The sequence below is a fragment of the Chaetodon auriga genome, chromosome 19, assembly GCF_051107435.1.
Source record: "Chaetodon auriga isolate fChaAug3 chromosome 19, fChaAug3.hap1, whole genome shotgun sequence".
Taxonomy (NCBI): domain Eukaryota; kingdom Metazoa; phylum Chordata; class Actinopteri; order Chaetodontiformes; family Chaetodontidae; genus Chaetodon; species Chaetodon auriga.
The window spans coordinates 13,695,045-13,715,513 of NC_135092.1; the positions used below are offsets into that span (position 1 = coordinate 13,695,045).

General features: G+C 41.7%; 2 protein-coding genes across 2 annotated transcripts; both read right to left on the reverse strand.

Moving 5' to 3' along the window:
• Window positions 1-87: 87 nt before the first annotated feature.
• On the reverse strand, window positions 88-12,355 carry rab14l (RAB14, member RAS oncogene family, like). Its single transcript, XM_076757563.1, has 8 exons — window positions 12,241-12,355; window positions 7,772-7,830; window positions 6,584-6,637; window positions 5,790-5,967; window positions 4,774-4,840; window positions 3,255-3,342; window positions 2,747-2,777; window positions 88-2,634 (listed from the first exon to the last, which is right to left on the reverse strand). Exons 2-8 carry the CDS (start codon window positions 7,821-7,823, stop codon window positions 2,457-2,459), a joined length of 648 nt encoding a protein of 215 aa, XP_076613678.1. The 5' UTR covers window positions 7,824-7,830; window positions 12,241-12,355; the 3' UTR covers window positions 88-2,456.
• A 1,083-nt stretch (window positions 12,356-13,438) lies between these two features.
• On the reverse strand, window positions 13,439-19,873 carry LOC143338159 (uncharacterized). Its single transcript, XM_076758369.1, has 3 exons — window positions 19,333-19,873; window positions 15,942-16,082; window positions 13,439-14,296 (listed from the first exon to the last, which is right to left on the reverse strand). Exons 1-3 carry the CDS (start codon window positions 19,400-19,402, stop codon window positions 14,109-14,111), a joined length of 399 nt encoding a protein of 132 aa, XP_076614484.1. The 5' UTR covers window positions 19,403-19,873; the 3' UTR covers window positions 13,439-14,108.
• Window positions 19,874-20,469: the final 596 nt, after the last annotated feature.

Consider the following 20,469-nt stretch of genomic DNA (forward strand, 5'->3'; position numbering starts at 1 on the left):
AACCAGTTGGAGCAATTCATTTTCAACCTGAGCAACCAGACTGTTTATTAAAGCTTTTTCCCTTCGATCAAAAAACAGACACGCAGCAACAGGTTATGTATAATTTATTTTTTCTGTCTAGAGTATTTTGTCATTAAAATCAAAATGTCAACATTTTAAAATCATATACACTCAAGAACGCATTTAAATGTTAGCACAGCTCCTTAAAAATTTATACATATGTACTTTTTTTTGTACTTGTGGACAGACAAAAGCAGGAAGTGGTCACTCAGACTGCAAAGAGGTGGGACACAGGAAAAAGGAAGACCCAGCCCACCAACTTCCCACAATAACAAACCAATCCCCACTCCCCAAAAGTTAAGACAGCGATGCAGGCCCCTCCCATGGAGGGGCGACGATGGGGTGGAAAAACAAAAACAATATAAACATAAAAGTGCCCCATTCTCCACTCCATACAGAAAAGAGAGAAATCGAAGTTTGCAGACATAAATACTAGTTCGCACATAATCTCAATCCACTTCCTCTCCCCTCAACCAATCGACAGGTTCAGTAGTGTGCAGACTGGGTGGTTGGCGGGGGGGGGGTGTCTAGGTGTCTGTCCTTTACATACATTTATTAATAGAAACTATGTTACAGAATTTCCCAAGCATGAATTACAGGCAACCCACTAGCACATCAACTGTACAGATCTTGGCAGAGCCAGCAAATAAATTTCTAAATCCCAAGTAGCGAGGTCATCACCAATAGTTAAGAAGCAATATATACAGCTGTCCAATCAGGGAATCACTCTATGGTACAGAAAAATTGTAACTGGGGGAGGAAAAAAAAGCATAATTGGATTTTGATGTTTTTCAGGGGGAGGGGCATGCTGCTTGGTGTTGTTTTATACAAGGCAGAGGAACGACCGCCCAAATGAACAACAGATCAGCTCTTCAGTGCAGCACTTGAGATAAAGGAGTGTTGACAGTTTGTTTTACATCTGAATAGTCAAGATGTGGGCTTAAGACCATGCTGCTGACAGATATTTTGACCGCGTAAGCCACCACTTGTACATTTTTGTTAATTGCCAACAAAATGCAATAATTATTCTTTAAAAAAAAAAAAATTGATTTATTGAATCGGGGTGAACAGCAGTGTGATGAGAGCAAGTACAGCAAAACCATAAAGATTAGAGAGTAATAACATTAATTATAATAAGGCAACAAACAATGACAAAGAAAATGCTGGTAAAGACAGAGTCTGTTGATATGACCTGGGGGAGAGTTTCGGGGGTCAGGTGGGTGAGGACAGGGAGAGCTGGTGCAAAGAAACAGATGTGAATGAATGCTTCCAACAAAAACACAAATGCCATGTTTTTGTTTTTTTTTTCCTTCTTAAAGTGTCATTTTAACGTGGTCAAAAGAAACTCCCACCCGACTTCTTCACACACACACACATACACACACACAAGCTGGAAAACACCCAATATTCCTTCCTGTGATGTCCCAGAGGAGAGACTGAGGAATCACCCGCAAGGAATTTGTGGGTAATTCCTGGTTTTCTCAATGTTTTCCCCCCTCTCTCCTGAGAGCAGAAGTCAGGGCAAAGGAACTCGTTTTGGACCAAGCAGCACAAACAGAATCAAAAGCCACAAGCAGGTGTGAACCCCGCTGAAAAAGCTCACTTGGCTGCACATTCTTTGACACCACACTGCAGAGCCTCTACCTGTGTGGCAGCATGACACACTACTTCATTGCCTTTGCGGTCCAATCCCACAAAAATTAACCGCGAGTGAGATGTCACACTCGCATGTCTTGATAAAATGCTGGATTGGTAAACCATGCGGGAGACGCGTCAAGAGTTTGAGAACATGAATTAGATCCGATTCAGACATGATCAGTGATGGATGAAACTTTATGCAGTGTTTACATTTCATATATAGCTATAAAACCAAACATAAAAAAACAGTCTTGGTTTAATTTATCATATGAACATTACGTCTATCTAAAGTGTCAGTAACCCGTGTGATGTGTGGTGGCGTCTACGATTCTATGAACTGGGGAGCTACACTGAATGGCGCACGGAGAGTGGAGGGGAGCGAAAGAGGAGAATTATGGGACGACAACACACTGACAAGAGTTTAAAGAGGGTGAGTGAGACGGCAACAAAGGGAGACAGACAGGCAGAGAGGAGGAAGAAGAGGAAGAGGAAGAGGAGGAGGAGGAGGAGAAGGAGAAGGAGGGGAGAGATGTAGTCCACACAGCCAAGCTCAGTCTGGCCCAAGTCGATATCCGTTCCCCGTTACTTCCCCCCCGCGGCTGTGCTCTCATGCAGCTCCTGGTGCAGTGAGGGAGGAGGGTGGATGGACGTACGTACGGAGGTGGAGGAATGAATGGAAGGGGGGTGGTTGAGGGGGGGCGGGCAGGACAGACGGAGAGGGAGGATAAGGAAGGCTGAAGGGGGTTTTTGCTTGGTCATTAGCAGCCGCAGCCTTCCCTCTGGGGCTGTGGTTCGCTGGTTAGCCGGCCGCCCTGAGGGGCCGAGGGCTTGTGCTGGACCCCCGACTCGGCGGCGTTCAGGTCCAGGCTGCCATCTTGGATGTTCTGGTAGATCTTCTTCGCAGCTTCCAGGAAGGCGTCCTCAACGTTTTCACCTCTGAATACAGAGCATAAACACAAATGTGAGAAATTGGGAGTTTAAAGAATGTAAGCAAAGGGATACTTCATGTTCTGCAGCCACTGGAACAGCTCAAGTTGTGCAGACTTACGTTTTTGCACTGGCTTCCAGAAACAACAGACCTATTGAACATAAAACAGACACAATGACATTATTGTTACAAGCTCACATACCTCAAATACCAAGTTCTCATTCAACCCCTTTCAACTAATACCTCTGCTCACTGAAGCTTTCCTCAAGTCGCCTTCTCTTACTTTCTATCTCAGCAACATAAATAAAAAAATGATATTAATCTTTTTTTTTTGTCTCTTGAAATCGAACACGAGGGCTTCTCTTATAAAAACTCATACAAAAAAGAACACAGAGGCCAAAGCTCATTTTTATTCTAAATATTTGGACATTTTGCTGGGATTCCTGTGATTATTGTTTTGGTGAAACTGAGCATGGAACAGTCACAGTTCAAAGATGCCTTCGCAATACCGTCAAGAGTTGAAGTGAGACAGTCTAACAGCATGCTGAAATTTAAAGAGAAACCATTTCCTCCACCTAAAACCCCTTTTCCTGTCATCCCAACATGTGCTGCTCTGTGTCTGGCTCACCGTTCTCCTCAGCAAACTGCTTTGCTTCCTCATACGTGACGTCCCTCTGGGCCTCCAGGTCTGCTTTGTTTCCTATGAGAATGATCACCTGAGAACACAGAGACAAAACAGGAAGAATGAGACAATCAGTCACAGTGAAGCCTCTCAGGGACAAATGTTCTTTCCAAGCCTCCAAGAGCTAAGAAGACTAAAGGCAGTGCAGGAAGACTGTTCCTGACGCAGTTGTTACACTGTGGAGTTCTCTGTTAAGAGATCGATTGAGAGATGCACTGACGAACTGAAACTCCCACCTGAGCACACCAGACAGTGCCCCGAGCAACTGTGATACAATTATACCGGTAATGTACTGATATAATGTAATGAACTTCCCTGTTGTAGCAGTGAAAGACTTTCCAAAGACTTCTCTGGAACTGCTGCATGTTCAACATAATCCATTCATGGATTCTTTAGCTCTTCTGTCTGTTTTATGTCAGTACTTCTCACAACTGTCCTCACTGTGTCACCATCAAATGATCATCAGTGTTGTGGTGGAAACTGTTTCAAACTTCGTCGGGATGAGAAGAGTGCTCAATTTCCACTGAGAGTCACATGCACAAACTCCAATACTGCTGATTTGATACTGATATTTCCATAAAATTTACATCCAATTAAACCTTGCCATTTTGAATTATTGGCTGTTACTGGGAAAGCGAGAGCTGGTTTTGAGAAGCAGTTTCTAAATTACGAGAAGTCTTGCATAACTCCTATTTTCATTCAGTCGACTGAAGAACTGAGTCAGTCTAATGATCTGGTAATGTCTTAGTTCTGTTTCCACCATCTAAAACAACAGCAGCCTAATGAACGTCTTTTGAAGCAGGAACATAAGCTGACACTTTACAGCAGAAACCATAACTAGACTACAACATTGCCACCGCCTGGCCGACACAGGATACACCAAAAAAAAAAAAAAAAAAAAAAAAAGGAAAACTGCTTCAGCAAATAGGATTCAATTGATTTTTTTCTGGGAGCATGCTGTACTGTAAAGAGGTGACAGAAAGCAAAAACTTGTCATTAAAATAATGTTCATAACATAGTAAAGGTTATCTTAGCAAAAGAAAGCACAGTTCTACAAGAACTACATACATGTGTATGAAAACAGTTTGATATATATATATAAATCTCTGATTAAAAACCTGGGATGAAGCAGCATATTGAAGGAACACAACTCAGTAACAAGAGCACTATGATTTAGAGCTAATCATATTTACCAAGCAATCCAATTTAAGAAATGGACAGAGCTCTGTGGCTTCAAACAGACTCGGGGGGGGGGTGACACAGGGGCAAACAGAGGAAAGGCAGCAGCGGAAGTCACAAAAGGGAGAGGGATGACACAGGAGGAGAGAAAACGACATGGTAAAAAGACAGAGAGCAGTGAGCATGAGAAGGGAATGTGTGTAGGAGCATACAGTTTAAGAGAAGCTAAAGACGCACAGAATAACCCCAGCACACAAAACGAAACGCTGTTAATCTGTTTACTTACAGTATTGGGGTTGGTGAGGTTTCTGGCATCAGTCAGCCAGCTGCTGAGGTGGTTGTACGTGCTTCTCCTGCATGACATCAACAGAAGCACAGAGGTTACTATAACTGCCATCTCTGAGGAGGGATCAGAAAAGACTCTGCAGCTGCTACGTCATGAGGACGGTGTAACAGTGAGAGCGGGACAACATCACCGAAGCAGAGTAGGAGTTTGTGGCACTCCTATTTCCAAGGTGCACAGAGAAGGAAAAAAATCTGAAGATCAAAACTGCAGCAACGCCTGTAGTATGTAGATCAACTTTGCAGGGTTACAGCCTGTTCTACAATTTCATATTTCCAATACATGTGCCATTTCTTCAACATTACAGTTTGATCCTAATGACAATCACGTCAGCATCACTCTGAAGTCTGGTCAAGCGTTTTTGTTTGGTTTTTTTTTTTCGAGCTATGGCAGACACAGAAACTGGTAGAGTTCACTGCACTGACACACTGTACCCACCAAACCGGACTGGACCATGCACAACATTTATCAAACCCCGAGTCCGCTGAGTAATAAAAATAGAAAAAATTGGCTATTAAAGCCCATCATGTAATTCAACCACATACATTACATAACAAACTGATCTTTATCTCCCATTTTTGTCCATTAGCCCGGCAGAGGCTGCGGGTGGCCACACCAACATTAAGCACTGTTCCTGGGGCCATAGGGACCCTTACTGGAGCTGGGTGTGGTGTAGACAGACATTCCACATGTTGAACTGTGTTTATTTGGCAGACCACTGATACCATCTAACAGTGTGGGCAAGAAGGTCAGAAACAAGCTGTAAGACAAATTGTTCTCGTTTGTTCAGGAGGGGGTCTGTAGGGCTGTAGGACTGCGCACTTTAAGGTGCTTCAGCCTCTCCAAAGCCTCCTCGTGCACATGTTTTTATATAAAGCACTAAATGGTTAGAAAGTTGAGAATATGTAGTAAGTGTATCTCCCACACACACACACTGACACACAACAAACACCCTGTACCTGGTGATGTCGTAGACCATGAGCGCCCCTGCGGCTCCACGGTAGTAGGAGCGGGTGACGGCCCTGAAGCGCTCTTGTCCCGCTGTGTCCCAAATCTGCAGCTTGATCTTCTGGCCGCTCACCTCGATTATCCTTGTACCAAACTCCACGCCAATCGTATGGGGGCAGTCCGCCATAACTGGGAAGAACAAGTGAGGTCAAATTCATGATTCTTTTGTGTGTGTATGTGTGTGTGTTGCGACATGCAATCCTGTGATCATCATTTGCTGTTTCAATCTTATTCTTTCAGTGCCGTTTTTTTACCAAGCTTTCAGCTGAATAAGCGTGTGCAGTCTCACACTCACACACCTCAATTGTAAGCCAGCAGCAGGTGCATCACTAATCAAACAGTCTTTAGTCACTCCACTCACAGTTGTTTTAAGTATCAACACCCAGAAAGCGGCAAATTTCTTTAAAAAACTGACACTGAAAACCTTTTCTCAATCACCCCAGTGTGTGTGCGTGTGTGTATGCAGGATGTGATGGTGGCGAGTGAATGAGGAACACAGCATCTGGCTTGTTAATAGTAGAACTAAACAAAACAGAGCTGAATGGTAATGGGAGGCTGCAGCTGACTCACACACAGAAGAAGAGTCTCTCACTGTTGAGCTCACACTTGACTTCTATGCCACCGACTTCCTCTGGCATATAAAGAAATCTAAAGCGATTTAGGCACTCCAATTGAACCTGGCAACCTGACATACACCGAGGCACAAGCAATGATGAAAAGGAGTCAAAATCAGGGCAGCACTTACATTTCTTTTCTGTGAACTGGTGAAGCAAACATGACTTCCCTACCCCCATGTCCCCTGTGGAGAGAGAGACAGAAAAGAGAGAGAGAGACATAGAGAGAAACTCAGGTCAACCAAGGAAATAACAGAAGAACAACAATTCTCTATTCAAGCCCGCAGTGTTGCCCCCATGCATGAAGCAGCAGCCTCTCTGGGACAGTCAGCGATGATACTTAAAATTTCATGTGGAGCGATGAGAGACAGAGGAAGACAAATATAATGTCTGCTCTCCTACAGAGTTTGATGATGCACATTTATGACCATTTTAACACTAACGGTACATGTGTTTAGCACCTTGATCCTGTTTGTGTATTCATCTATGACTCCTGAGTTCTTCATTGCAGACCACCACAATTAGAAAAACTATGCTGCAAACAAACAAAATCACACACATTTGTTTGTATTTGGGCAAAAAAATAAACAGCACTGTTGGTACCATTCACAATTTTTGACAATGGAAAGGTGAAAGTCACTGTTCCAATGTGTAACGAACTGAACTGAATCTGACTATTTAGAGGAAACTGAGCTTTTGAGGCAGAGTGTTTTGGGTTTCAGAGAAGAGGAGGATAAATAGCCTGGAGCTGTGGGTGCGTGTGTGTGTGTTTATGCATATGTCGGTCTGTAAATATATGTACAAGCAAAAGCAGCAATGTGTTGACTTAGAAATCTCACATTAAGAAACATGTCAGCAAAAGCAGTCATCAAGGAAAGGCATTTAAAAATGTTAACTGATGAGCTGCACAGCGTAGTACGACATTAAAGTGTAGTAATTGCTTTAGAAAATAGGGAGCTAAGATGATATAAGACATCATAAGGCACTGACTCCGTCAAATCTGTCACAGGCTTTCATGCATGTGTCAATTTTACTGATCTATCTGTCAAATTGCTTGTCTAGTATAACTGATTAAAGCAGTCGTGCAGACACATCTCTTAAAAAATCTGGTGCTTTAGTTAAGATCAAAGACCATAACAGACATACTGAAACACGCTGGATTCAATCAGCGTACGGGGAAGCATTCAGTATGCAGAAAATTGATTCAGGTGGACCTTCCTTTGGAGGAGGGATAAATCAGTACACTGTGAACTGCTCCCACAAGCTCATCAACATGGCTCAGTGGAGACCCTCAACGCTCACTTGCGTTGCTTACTTACCAATAATGATGTATTTGAAAATGTAGGAGTAGTTGTACGGTGCAGTGGCCATTGTGGCTCTGAAAAAGAAAAAAGGAGTAAAGGTTTAGGCATATAAACTGTCAGTAAGGGCAATTTGCTGTTTTCATACTTAAAGATTTCCAGGTAATGCAACAATTCAACAATGCATGCTTAAGTATCACAACAAAAACAGTATACCTCCATTCAAAAGTGAATTAACACATCAAAACATACACATTATGTAAAGAATGTTACACCATTTGAGTAATTACCTAATCCTAATTTTAAATTACCTAATTAGAAATATGATATTTGTCCATCTCAGCAACCATAACACTTTGCTTGATTCTCATGATCATCAGATAATTTACGTCCTATTAAATTCCAATGATGCAACAGAGACTGTGCAAGCAGCCAAAAATGAAACTCAACACTTTTTCCATTTGGCTGCTTAACAAGGAGCTGCTATGACTGAGCTATCAGTAAAGCTGAAGTTAGCATGCGTCCCTTTAGAATATTAAAAATACTTCAGAGCTCAAAGCTCAGCCAACCTTTCACATGCTGCACCAATGTTCACTTGGCTTGAGGGAAAATTAAATCAAGTGTGTTGCCTACTGTGGATAGTTGACCACGGCCTAGATGACGAGAGTATTCCTAACAAAAATGGAGCTCTACTGACTACAAATGCCTAATTCACTCATACATTTATCTTTCAAAACGTAGCTTTCTCTATGTGTTTTGCCCTTTCGTCCACACACGTGCAGTATTAGGTCACTGAAAACTGAGCTTTTGGCTTGTGAAGACAAGAGTGTGTGTGCCATTATATCCTTTGTCTGACAATAGAGTGTGTGCGTTTATCTCCTTTGTTTACATGAGGTGATTTTGTACAATCCGGTTGTGAAATTACAAATCCTATTATGTGAAGTAAATTCTTAATTTAGCAGTCAGACCTCGAGTTGCAGGTAGTGTACTGGTAATAGCTTTTTTTTCAGGCCTCTTATAGGCTAATGTGGCTTTAGGGTAATATCGGCTGTTGGTTTGGCATGCTCTTGACAGTGCTTCAATTGTGTTTTTGCAGTTTCATATGGATGGAGATTCTTTTTAAAAACAATGCTTACGTGGACATGATGTCTCTTGAGAACACAGGAGGAAAACTCTGTTTTAAAAAATACCTGTGTACACGTGTACCTGGCAAAAAACTGAAATCTCAGCAGCCACTGAGCTAAGAAGAGTGGCTGGCATTGATCAGCATCACTTTGTTTTTCTTGTCCAAAACATTTTCAGTCTAAATAAAAAATAATAAAGATAATAAAGATTCAAGTCCAGACATGTAGACATGTAAGGTGATCCATCACTTTACATGTCTTCTTTAACCCATAGGAATGAAGAAAGCTCTTCTGTGGTCAGCAAGCCTGTATTTCTCCACAGCAGCAACCCCTGTTGTCTCAACTGCCTGTCTCTTCTCATAATGATAGAGCACAACCCTGACAGTGGCAAATTTTGATGGCACTGGACATGCTACAAGTAAACAGTGTGGCACTTGCATGTACACAAGAACACCTCCAGCATCATAGGCTCACAGTTAGGCTAAAAATAGCCCTGACACCTATCTGATACCTAGTGATGCTTCATTGTTCACACTCCACAGACAAAGCATGTAGGGAAAGCTTTCAGACTCACCATGACTAGTAAATAATAATAAAAAAAAACATTCATATAAATACACTGATTCAACAGCTATGGGGAGATGCTCTTATTGTTTTTCTCTTATCTGCAGCTCTGTGAAAACTGTGCTACAGTTCAAAACTGGAAACTTAAAATCACTGTACCACATCAGAACCAAGTACTGCTGGTATGCTCATGCTTCTGCAACTGCATCTGCAGTTCAGTGACCATGTTTGACAGGCCAGATTAATGCTGACACAATCAGAGGAAAAGGAGATACAGAGTGATATGAGAATCTAAAAGAGAAGAAATGAAGATAGAGCAAGGAAGTAAAAACAGGGTTGAAAAAAGAGGCATATAAAAAGGGCAGCCTTTCAGTCGCACAAGAAAATGGAGTAAGTGGGTGAATGTAATTTATTAGAGGGGAAATGAAGAGGGCTGGCACGGCTACTCAGTTCAGGTTAATTCAGGTCAAGATGTCCCCAAAAAACTTTACTTTAATAAAAATGCCGTTGAGTCAGACACCCTTGTGATGTCACACACCGACCTGCTGATTTCAAGGATGACGCTAGTATAATTTCATTGCTCCCTATCATTTAATGCATTAATTCTACATCAGCTGATGTTTTGTTAAGTCAGGCACTTTTTTAAATAACATGATTTTCACACTTCCACATTGACTGAAAACTGATATTACTGTAGGAAGTATCTGATGTTGCACTGAGAAGGTTTCAAACTAAACTGCCCCCTTTAGTTGGCCTGTTTGTTAGCACCTCTGTCTTATTTGTGTGTAATTTAATCAGTCATACACACAGTGCTGTCCAACTTATCTGAGGACATGTTGCTACAGTGTTACTATGTACAAAATAGCATGTAGTGCATTGTTATTCTTGTTTTCCTAGGTGCCTAAAGCTTGGTTGTCTGACTTCTTGTACTGGAGCTTGGTCATCTCTGGTGTTCCCAGCTCAGACTCCTGAGGTTAACAGAACACACCATAACATCTGAGGGTCTTTTTCAGGCTGCCTCCAGTCACATGACCCTCATGTGGAATCTCTATAGCCAGTGTGAGGACTTTAAATGCTCTGGAAGGTAAACTATTAGAAAGGATATCCCCAAGATGAGTAAAAATAAAATGTGATTAAGTTGGATAAACAGTTTCAATTTCTTTCCTTCCTTTTTTTTTCCGCTCATTACACAGAAATAAGCCCCATGAGTATCCATCAAGCACAAGGCGAGTCAAGACAATGTGACCAGACTGCAGCCTCAGCACTTTTCCCTGAGTCTTCTTTATCACACTGAATCTTTCTCCAGAGAAATACTGTCACTGCCTTTCCACCTCCCAACACCTACTTCCCATAGAGGAGAGGACGTATGACTTATGAGTAACTGAAATCACTTGGCTATCAGGAAATCCTGACGTATAACTATATAGCCACAGGGCCTCCTTTATGTCAAGGCCCACTATTCAAATCATGTGACTCCTTTCAAGCCCTGATAACAATTTGAGATGATCACTGCCTTTACAGGCGAGACTGACACTCTGTCACAACTCATACAAATCCATGATATACTTCACTTAGATGGTTAACGGATTTTAATACAGCATGACAACATGTAACGTCATTGTTCCAAGTTTCAAATCAAGTCTGCTGGTAAACAAGAGTGTATAGACGCAAGAAACAGAAATGATGCAGCATTTTATGTTAGATAAAAGCAGATCTATCCAAATTTGCAACACTTTTACACATGAAGGGTCTACTTTGTCGCCAACCGTTTTAAAATTTAACACATATGCTGTCTGGAAAAGTTACGTCAAAGAGGAGGCTAAACACACTGTCGGCATAGAATTATCGGACCTTTTGCTTCGGACCCTGCAGTACAAATGATCACGGTATAACTTCTATACAAGAGATCAGAGACAAAGAGACGGTCTGTCCGTATAAACCCAAACAAACACTACTTGGTTTCTGCTGCTAACCCCTTAATATGATAGTAACGTCATGCCTGCTCCCCGACATCGGTGCCTAGCTTAACGTTAAGTTAGCTTGACCGGCAAAGTGACAGTGTCGGTTTGGTTAATTCTCAGCTGTTAGTCAGCACCAAAACGCAAACAATACTTAACGAAAGAGGACTGACATTTACTTGGTTAGTCGTTACATGATCGTGTCTGATAACAACTGCGGCCCTAGATTAGCTGTTTTGACAGCTAAATTTCCGTTAGCTAGTTAACTGCTTGCTGACATCCATGGATGTATCTTGACAACATATCGCATAAATCACAACATGTACGTCGGTTGCCTCCATTAACACACAGACAATCGAGTCAATGTTATCTTAGTTGTATATCTAGGTTGGTAAACTAACTGAGATTCTGCACAATTTCAGAAAAGCCACCATAGACCAACTAACGACAGCTAGCGATAGCTTTGGCATGCTAGTTTGCCTGCTAGCTTAGCTGCAGTGGTTGGATTATAGCAATGTTAACGTTAAATATGCATCTTAGTTAGCTTGTCAGCCCACGTTTAGCCATCGCTGAGCAAGTCAATTCTCACCTATAACAGTACTCGCTAACAGTTAAACCGACAATATTTGCTATTCTTGGAAGCTAGCGTGAAACACCAACCTGGTATTAGCGATCTGTTAGCTAGCGTCGTTAGCCTGCCAATTAGCTGACTTCTGGCTAACACAGGGTAGCTAAACTGTTCCAACTGTTTCATAATTTAAATATCTGTGCCTCTTCGTTTGTCAGCCATTATGAACAGGTGTATCAGTGTGTTCCAGAATACCATCTTCTCTGTTCTTACCAGAAAGTAAGTCTTTAGAGCTTTGTATTCTTCAGCTGTTCAGAGGAGGAATGCAGGTTATCCTGGCTCAAGTATGATCTGTCTATCCAAGATGGCTGCTCACGGCACAGGGTTTCCTCCGCTGTGTACAATGGGCTTCTGGGACAAAGAGCATCATATGCGGCGGTTTGCGGTGTGTGCACTGTTTAGTGAAAGGCAACCTCACCTGCACAGGTGTAATCATGCTGTACTGGCACACCGCTACGGATTAGGTGACGCATCAGATTATGAAATCATCACTCAAATTGAAATCATTAGATACAAGCTTGAGTGTTCAGGCATTTGATTACACCTGGCCTGGGTTCAAATGCTTGGCAACTGAGATGCTGCTTCATCGTCCTTTTCGCTTTTGAAGAAGACTAAGAATCAAACTTATTCAGAGATGTGAGGCTTATCTTAATAGATTAATGTAACCCATTGTGGCCTAAAAATCATTTAGGCTTTTGTTTATTTGGATCTTAATTACTTGTTTCATTGCACTCTTCCATGGATCCATATTTAAGGAAATAGGCCTACATCAAATTAATAAATGTTTACATTTATGCCACATGCAGCAAATGATATAGTTACACATTACCATTGCAGCCAATTTTGTCCAATCCAAAGTTGCATACCCATCCATACTGCAAATAAATGAAAGAGAACCTATATTGCAGGCCAGTCTTCAAAAATAATAACTTTAGCTGTTTTTTTGTTCTCTTTTTTTCTGTAGGTTTTTGAGATATAAAGCATGGCAATGTGTTCCACCGAGATATGGCTCTACACATTACTGGTTTTTGTTTGTTTGTTTGTTTTTCATGGCATTTGTCTTTGGATGGTTTGTTTCACGTGTGTCTGTGGGAAACAAACTGATCGCTTGAGGGATCAGATTTGAAGCCAGGTTCAAATCTTTTAATGTTTTAATTGGAAAAAAGAATATCTTTTGTATTCAGAGAGTTTTGAACATTTGTCACATACAAACAATCAGCATAAGGGAAGTGGGGCTATGAGCTGTTTATTAAATGTTTGATGCTGGGCACATGTCCGTGTGTAAGATGGAATTTCTGCTTTGGCAATTCATACCTGTCAAGTTATTTTTAGCTTGCGCTGATTATGTGTAGTGTGTGACATCAATGGTGAGTCTTGGTATAACAAAATTCAAGTTCAACACATTTTTCTTTTGAAAAATATGAAACATTTTAATTCACAACATTACATGCTTTCACTGTACAATATTTCGTACAATCCTACATAAAACCACATGCAATGTGCTTTCCCAAGCTTAGCCTGGACAACTGGAGAGCAAACTAAAAAAATATCTTTCATTTTGCACAGTAAATATCCTGTGACTTAAAAAGAACATACTGCACACAAAGTGAAAGATTCTTGAGAAAGCTAATGAACTCCTTGACAGAGAAAACTGATTTATGTCTTACAGTACAAGTGGATGTAAGCCTTTATAAAACTGAATTCAGCGTGCATCTGCATTGCTGATAGAAGGTGTCTTTACTGAAAGCTTTTTATGAACTGACCAAAAAAAAAAAAAGAAGATCTTTCTTTCATGGCGACAAACATCCCATAATATCTCTACTGTACTTCAAGCTACATTTGAGTGAGTGGATGTGCACAATGAATTGACTGATGACCTTAGTTTAACTTAACAGATTCACAGGGTTATTTTGCCGTTGGTCTGACTATGTGACAAAAGCTACCGTTTCAAGGTGCTCGCCGGCAACACCATACTGAGAAAAACTCTCATTCGGCCCTAAACAAGAGCAGCTAAGAGAAGACATGAGAGTTACTAATACAAAATGCTTCTCCCATAGTCCACTGATGTTATGTTCCCCATATCACAACCACATCCTCAGCAGCAAGATGCTCAACATTGCACTGATGTAGTGGAGTGTGCTTGGATGCCAGGAGGGGGCGCTGTTGCACAGGTCTGAGTCACAGCAGTGGATGCGCACCCCTGGCAGCTCTTGCTGCTGGCAGTGTCTGGATGTGGCACAACCGCTGGTCAGGACGATACCCAGAGCCGCTGGAAAGACGGAAGACGGAGACAGTCAGTCAGAGAAGAGTGACGAGCTGGTGTTTGGCTCAGCAAGAAAAAAAAGCACGAGTAAGCACCAAATACTGCAAGGATGTAATGAGGAAGACATTCAGAGATCTTAAAGGCACACTCTACAGGATACATCTTCACAGCTGAGAAACCAAGCCTCTGACAAATAGTACATTTTGTACTACATGGAGAAGCCTTGATACAGAATTCTGATTATTTTGTAGATTTAGAATCTGTGTTAGCTTTCTTTAACTGGGAAAATTCTGAAAAAAATAAACCTAAATCCACACTAAATCCACTGCAGTCTGCCACTTTTGGTTGTCATACAGCCTAGAAGAAAAGCATTGGACTAATAATTGGCCTCCAACAATCACTGTAATATAGTTTGTGTGGTGCGTAAATTTTTTCATTGAACCAATGAAAGTAAAAAACATGATTTGAATCTGAGAGCAGCAATACTTGGCATGAGCTAATTCTACATAAAAGGGAGTTGTAGCCTGACTTCAGCTTCAGTTTTTCAATTAAAATAATTTCTATAATGAGATGTTACCGATCACCTTCTCGCACTCAATTATCACCTGACAGCATCTCTGTTATTTATAATCCCAGAAAGGACAAATGGCAACCTGACATCCCCAGACACAGAGAGCTCGGAGCTGGTTGTTGTTTTAAAATCCAAGCTGATAATGAATAGTGATCAGGTCTTCTATCTGAGGGCAGCAGGGCCAACCAGTCTTCTTTTAAATTATGAGCATTAATCTTTAGTCATATTTGTAGGCTGGAGACAGGTGAGAAGTGAGAGGACATTGTATTCAGAAGAAAAGGGCACTGGAGTGGCTACGGGCTGAGGACAGATGTCTTGTATCTAAGGACAAAGGGGACTAGAACTCTAAGACTCTTATGGAACTTCACCAGCATCTGTTAGATTTGAGTTTGGCAGGGTCGCATGAAGATTAACAGGCTGACTGGCCACAGATTACAACCAAGACACTGCTTCAAGATTTTGACAAAGTGCGTGTAATACTTTGTCTGATGGGCTGTTGTCAGTCCATGTCTGAGCTTTCTGTTTCTCAGAGTCCAGCGGAAAAGGTGCCTCATCAGCCCTTTCAACATGAGCGAACAGAGTTAGACGTCAAGCAAAGGAACAGCTGGAGTGCCCACGCTTCCCTGGATATCAGCAGAACTACTCATCTGGCCATCACTATCCTGTCGTGGCTCTCCACATCCTCCATTTGACTTCACATCAAACAATGAATGACTTATAATTTACTCAGCAAAGCACACCAAAGTAGGGTTATGTAACTACCCTCAGTGCAAGGAGCAATAGAATATTCACATCAGCGGACAAAGAACATTTACATGAAAGTATGATTAAAAATGATTATGCCAATGTCCAGTGGCAAGCCACAGTGAATTTGTCATGATTTAATAATCTTCTACCTCACCATAAATCTTCCTCAAAAAAGTATCATACTCAGATGCATTAGCTCACTGAATTAGAGGACGAAGAGCAGAGAAGAGAAGAGAAGAGAAGAGAAGAGAAGAGAAGAGAAGAGAAGAGAAGAGAAGAGAAGAGAAGAGAAGAATTTGTGAGGATGCTTTCAGTTTCTTGGTCATTACTCACTGCTCTCTGTCTTGATGCAGAAACGGTGTTTGAAGCCTTTGTGTGAGTGGGCACAGGTGATGACCTCTGGGTTGGAGCAGCCCACGTCCACGTACCTCTGGCCCTGGATGATGTTGCAGCCATAGCACTGCAGCCCCCTGACTGCAGCAGACACACAGAACAGTACATGACAACTGATCAGGGTGCAGTTTAAGATGGTGTGCCAGCTTGTTTGTGTAAAATGCTACTTTTTGGCAATGGAAGAAATGCCATAGACAGATAGTAGAGTCACTATGATGCCAACGATGCCAAAACATATGCTGTACCTGCATATGTGCTATCGGCAGGACATACACACTGAACCCATGGCGACCCCTTGGAGCATTATGATTATGAATATAAGGATTTAAAGATTTCATTTTCACTTAATAAGAGGAAAAATTTGAAAATGGAAGAGATTAGCCTGAGACTTTTTACTTTACATCCAGGAAAAGACTGTTTCAAATTCAAAGATATTATCTACTTGACCCAGTGGCGTAAAGCTGGGGGGAAAGGGACTGAGGATGAAGGGGCCCTCATATGAGAAGGACCTACGAAGATACAAGGATGAATAGCTGTGGATTTGTGTGGAGGGGCCTGTAGAGAATGTGGAGGGTCCAAAATTTTGTGCTATGCAGTCCCCTAACTGGAGAGGTACACTTGAACTGCAGCAGCTGAAGCTATGTAGCACACAAACAGTGCAAATGAGCTAATTTTAAAGCAATCCTTCAGTTCAACTGAAGACATATCCTGCATGGTATTTCAAGAGAAGTGCATCTCAAAAGCATTAAGTTTCCCCAACAAGGAACAAGAAATCTGATATTTGTCCCTGACGGTATTTGACTCTTCTCTTCTCTTCTCTTCTCTTCTCTTCTCTTCTCTTCTCTTCTCTTCTCTTCTCTTCTCTTCTCTTCTCTTCTCCAGCTAGTGCTTAAGGGTGACTCACCCTCAGTTGTACACCCCATCCCAAGCTGTCTGCCTGCCAGCTCCAGCTTGTGATCTCAAAGCCGTGTCTCTACCACTCAGCACCCTGTAAGTGGTGGAAGCTACAGCACTGAGAAGGACCTGAGAGGGACTAAATCAACATGCAGCTAGACGATGCTGTTTACTTTTCCTTCTCAGCTGAAGCCTAAAAATCGTAGACTCGCTTAATATGATCATTTGCCAAAATAGGTTTGGACCACCAAGATACAATTGAATTTTTAAGCATATCTCTCCAGAAATGAAAGGCTCCAAAGACTTCTTTCATCTTTAGTTCCCTCTTCTCACAAGCCACTGTCTCACTTACCAAATGTCTAACTCTCCTTAAAGTAAGGCTAAGCCTAAACAGAACAAATCCACTGGAGCTTAAAGGGATTGTCAGTGACTTCGGACCACTCACACACCTGTGTCTGACCTCCAAAATCTCACACACACAAGATGGAAGATCAGCTTTGGCTGAAACCAATCCTCCCTCTTTATCTCTGCAAACCTGTGGACTCAGTGCGAGGGCAGAGAGCGGACGTGAGCCTCTCGCTGCCTCTGCTCTGTTAAATAGCCCACCAAAAGCTCTGATGGAGCTTTCAGGAGCAAACTAATCCCAGGCAAATGCTCTTACAAAAATCACTTTAGAAATCTGCTGGAATCAATGTAAAGCCTCACAGGGACAGTGAGCACATGCCAGCCTTCAGGGGATGTGTCATATTCCCTGCTGGTGATACACCATGCAGTGAAAGCTCTCATAAATATTGGAGCATTTCATTAGAGCTGGGTAATGGTTGTGGAAATTAAAAAAAGGAAAAAAACATGGAATGGTCATTTACATCTGGCTAACAGCCTGATTTATCAGTCCACTGTGATGTGATGTTGTTTAGCACTGCACTCATGAAACATTGAAAAGCTGCCCAGCATGAGCATTTGTCAACATAATGAGGACATATTGTCACTTCAAGGCACAATACAATTTATTATGACCAGATCCTCTAATGGTATGCAATAGGAAATGTTCATTAACGCTGTATGAATCAAACCTAAATAAGAACCATCATAACCTGGAGTTAATTTAATCAATTATTGGTTTTGAGCACGTTTGAATATATGTAAACAAACAAATTTGCTTGTAAAGCTCATCTGCATTTCAACACCAAACCAATTATAGTCATAATACGAGTGTATGCATTATAGATTTTTTTAAATGAGAAACCATTTAAGAATCAGACAGTTGGAAAGAAAAAGTAAGCAGACAAACAAGGAGGATTTTAAGAATTACCATAAGAACATTTGCATTTAATTGTATTATTGCTTTCCTGGCTCATTATACATCGCTTTGTTTTGATTTTTCAGCAGGACTTAAAATGATGCTGCACTCAAAATTAGCTTTTAAGGTGCCATAAACATATCAGTAACTTATGAATGCAAGATTATTGCTGTAATTAAGAATTCTGCCATACATAATAGGTATTAAATGGTGTGCTATTATGGTATTAAGTTCAATGTCCTCTGGTGTTTGTTTGTTGGTTATGACTAATAATCACCATCACCTTTTCTGAATTTCTAACATTAATTAGGAGATCTGACACTGTTAATAATGCAGTGCAATTATATCTACGTCCACCTAGTTGGTGCCTCATCTGCTGCTTATCATGGATGTTGCCCTATTTATAAACGCCACATCATTAATCGGTCCAGGAGCTCACTTCGCCCTCTGGTCTGGAGCTGGGATCAGAGGTGATCTGACTCAGACCAAAACACTGAGATACGAATTAAGCAAAGCATCTCAGCGCGCATCACCCCAGTTTCTTATTCTTTGGTCCCTTGTGAACAAAGGCTGCAGCTAAGCCAAGTCAGGTCAATCGTTATTGCTCTATAGGGAAATTTAGTTTGCCACCTATGGATATTACCAGTTGTTGGGAGGCGTAGCTTTGAACTCCCAGGTCAATTACATGCAGAACAAAGGCATATTTATTGGAAGTGCTTTCAGCATGGTTCTACATTATATTGATGTGATTCGTTCAATTGGTCTCACCAGCCTATTTTCTGATATTCTCCTGCTGCGTTGTTTTAATATTTTGCAAATGCCTAACATTAATTTTTACAATACTTTTTTTTTTTTTTTATCATATTTGCACACAGCAGTGTATATAATATATTACCTGTTTGGGTGTATATTATGCTATTGATTACTTTGCCTGCAAAAGCCTGATGTAAGTGAAGATTATTGTGTGTGTGATATCATGAGAGCTCAGCACACTTTTTCTTGTCTGTCACATACAAATTTCCACATGCACGTGTGCGCACACACACACGCACACACATACTCGCACAGCCTCTTCATATGTCTCCGTGCATTGCAAAATTCCTCACACATTTCAATGCCAAAATACATCCTACTCACCCTGTGTCAAGCAGAGTGCCCAAACCAAGATAAATCCAAGCCCATACACCAGCCAGGTATGTAAAGTCATGGATGCAGCACAGTAGTGATGGTCAGTGGTCAGTGCTGGAGGAGAGAGAGCCAGATATTTCCTCTGCTCTCATCTAATAGTCCACCAAAACAGACAGAGAGAGAAATCTAGCAGAGATCCCACTTCCCAAAGCCTGAGCTGCCCGACTGTCTCTCTCCACCCCAGCCTCAGCGAAGCGCACGCAGTGTGTGAGTGAGGTGCCAGTGAGAGTCCAGTGAGAGAGGGAGCCAACCATCCAGGCAGTCAGTCGGCTCAGCAGCCAGTCAGGCAAAGAGACGAGGGGGAGGAAGATAGATGAGTGAAGGAACTAAATAAATGAACGTCTTCCTCAGTGGTCTCCTCACGTCCTGAGTAGGTGAAGCTGGTGGAACTAGTTGTTTGATTGCAAAAATGAAAAGGAAAAAAAAAAATCCTCTATTCTCTCTCACGTCACCCTCTGAAAAAAATACAAAAAAGAAACACCTTCTCTCATCACAGAGATGAAAACAAACAGTGTAGCAGCGAGTGTGGTCCTTTTCCAGTTGGGGCAAACACATCAATCAGGATTAATTCCTGATTGATAATCCATCGCTCCTAATAATAGCCCTATCAAAATGTGTTAAAAGCCCAGGCACTAAATTGGATGGCACACAGCGGGGGTGGGGGTGGGGGGTAGGTTGGCGTGTACATGAGTCTGTGTGTCTCTGAGAGGGAGCATTGCCAAAGGACACACAAACACACACACACTTTCCCAACGGGGCAGGTTGTCTCTGCGCGGTGTATCACTGCGCTCGCACACTGGGGAGAAAATTCTATCTAATCAAGAATTAAAGAGTAAATCCTTTCTTAGAGACTGTAATGCCAGAGGATAAGGCAGGCTTTGCAGTAAGCCCTCATTCCCTCCCCACCCAAAGCAACATATGGTCCAGCCTGATAGATGGCTGCCAATGATCGCTGTCATTCATATTAAGACATATTTACAGAGGCGAGTGCAGATTTTTCCACATATGTTTTGATTACAGCGGAATGCAGATAAGCTACTTCTTCCACAGCCGCTCATTTACAAAACAAACAATGCCTGATCATGA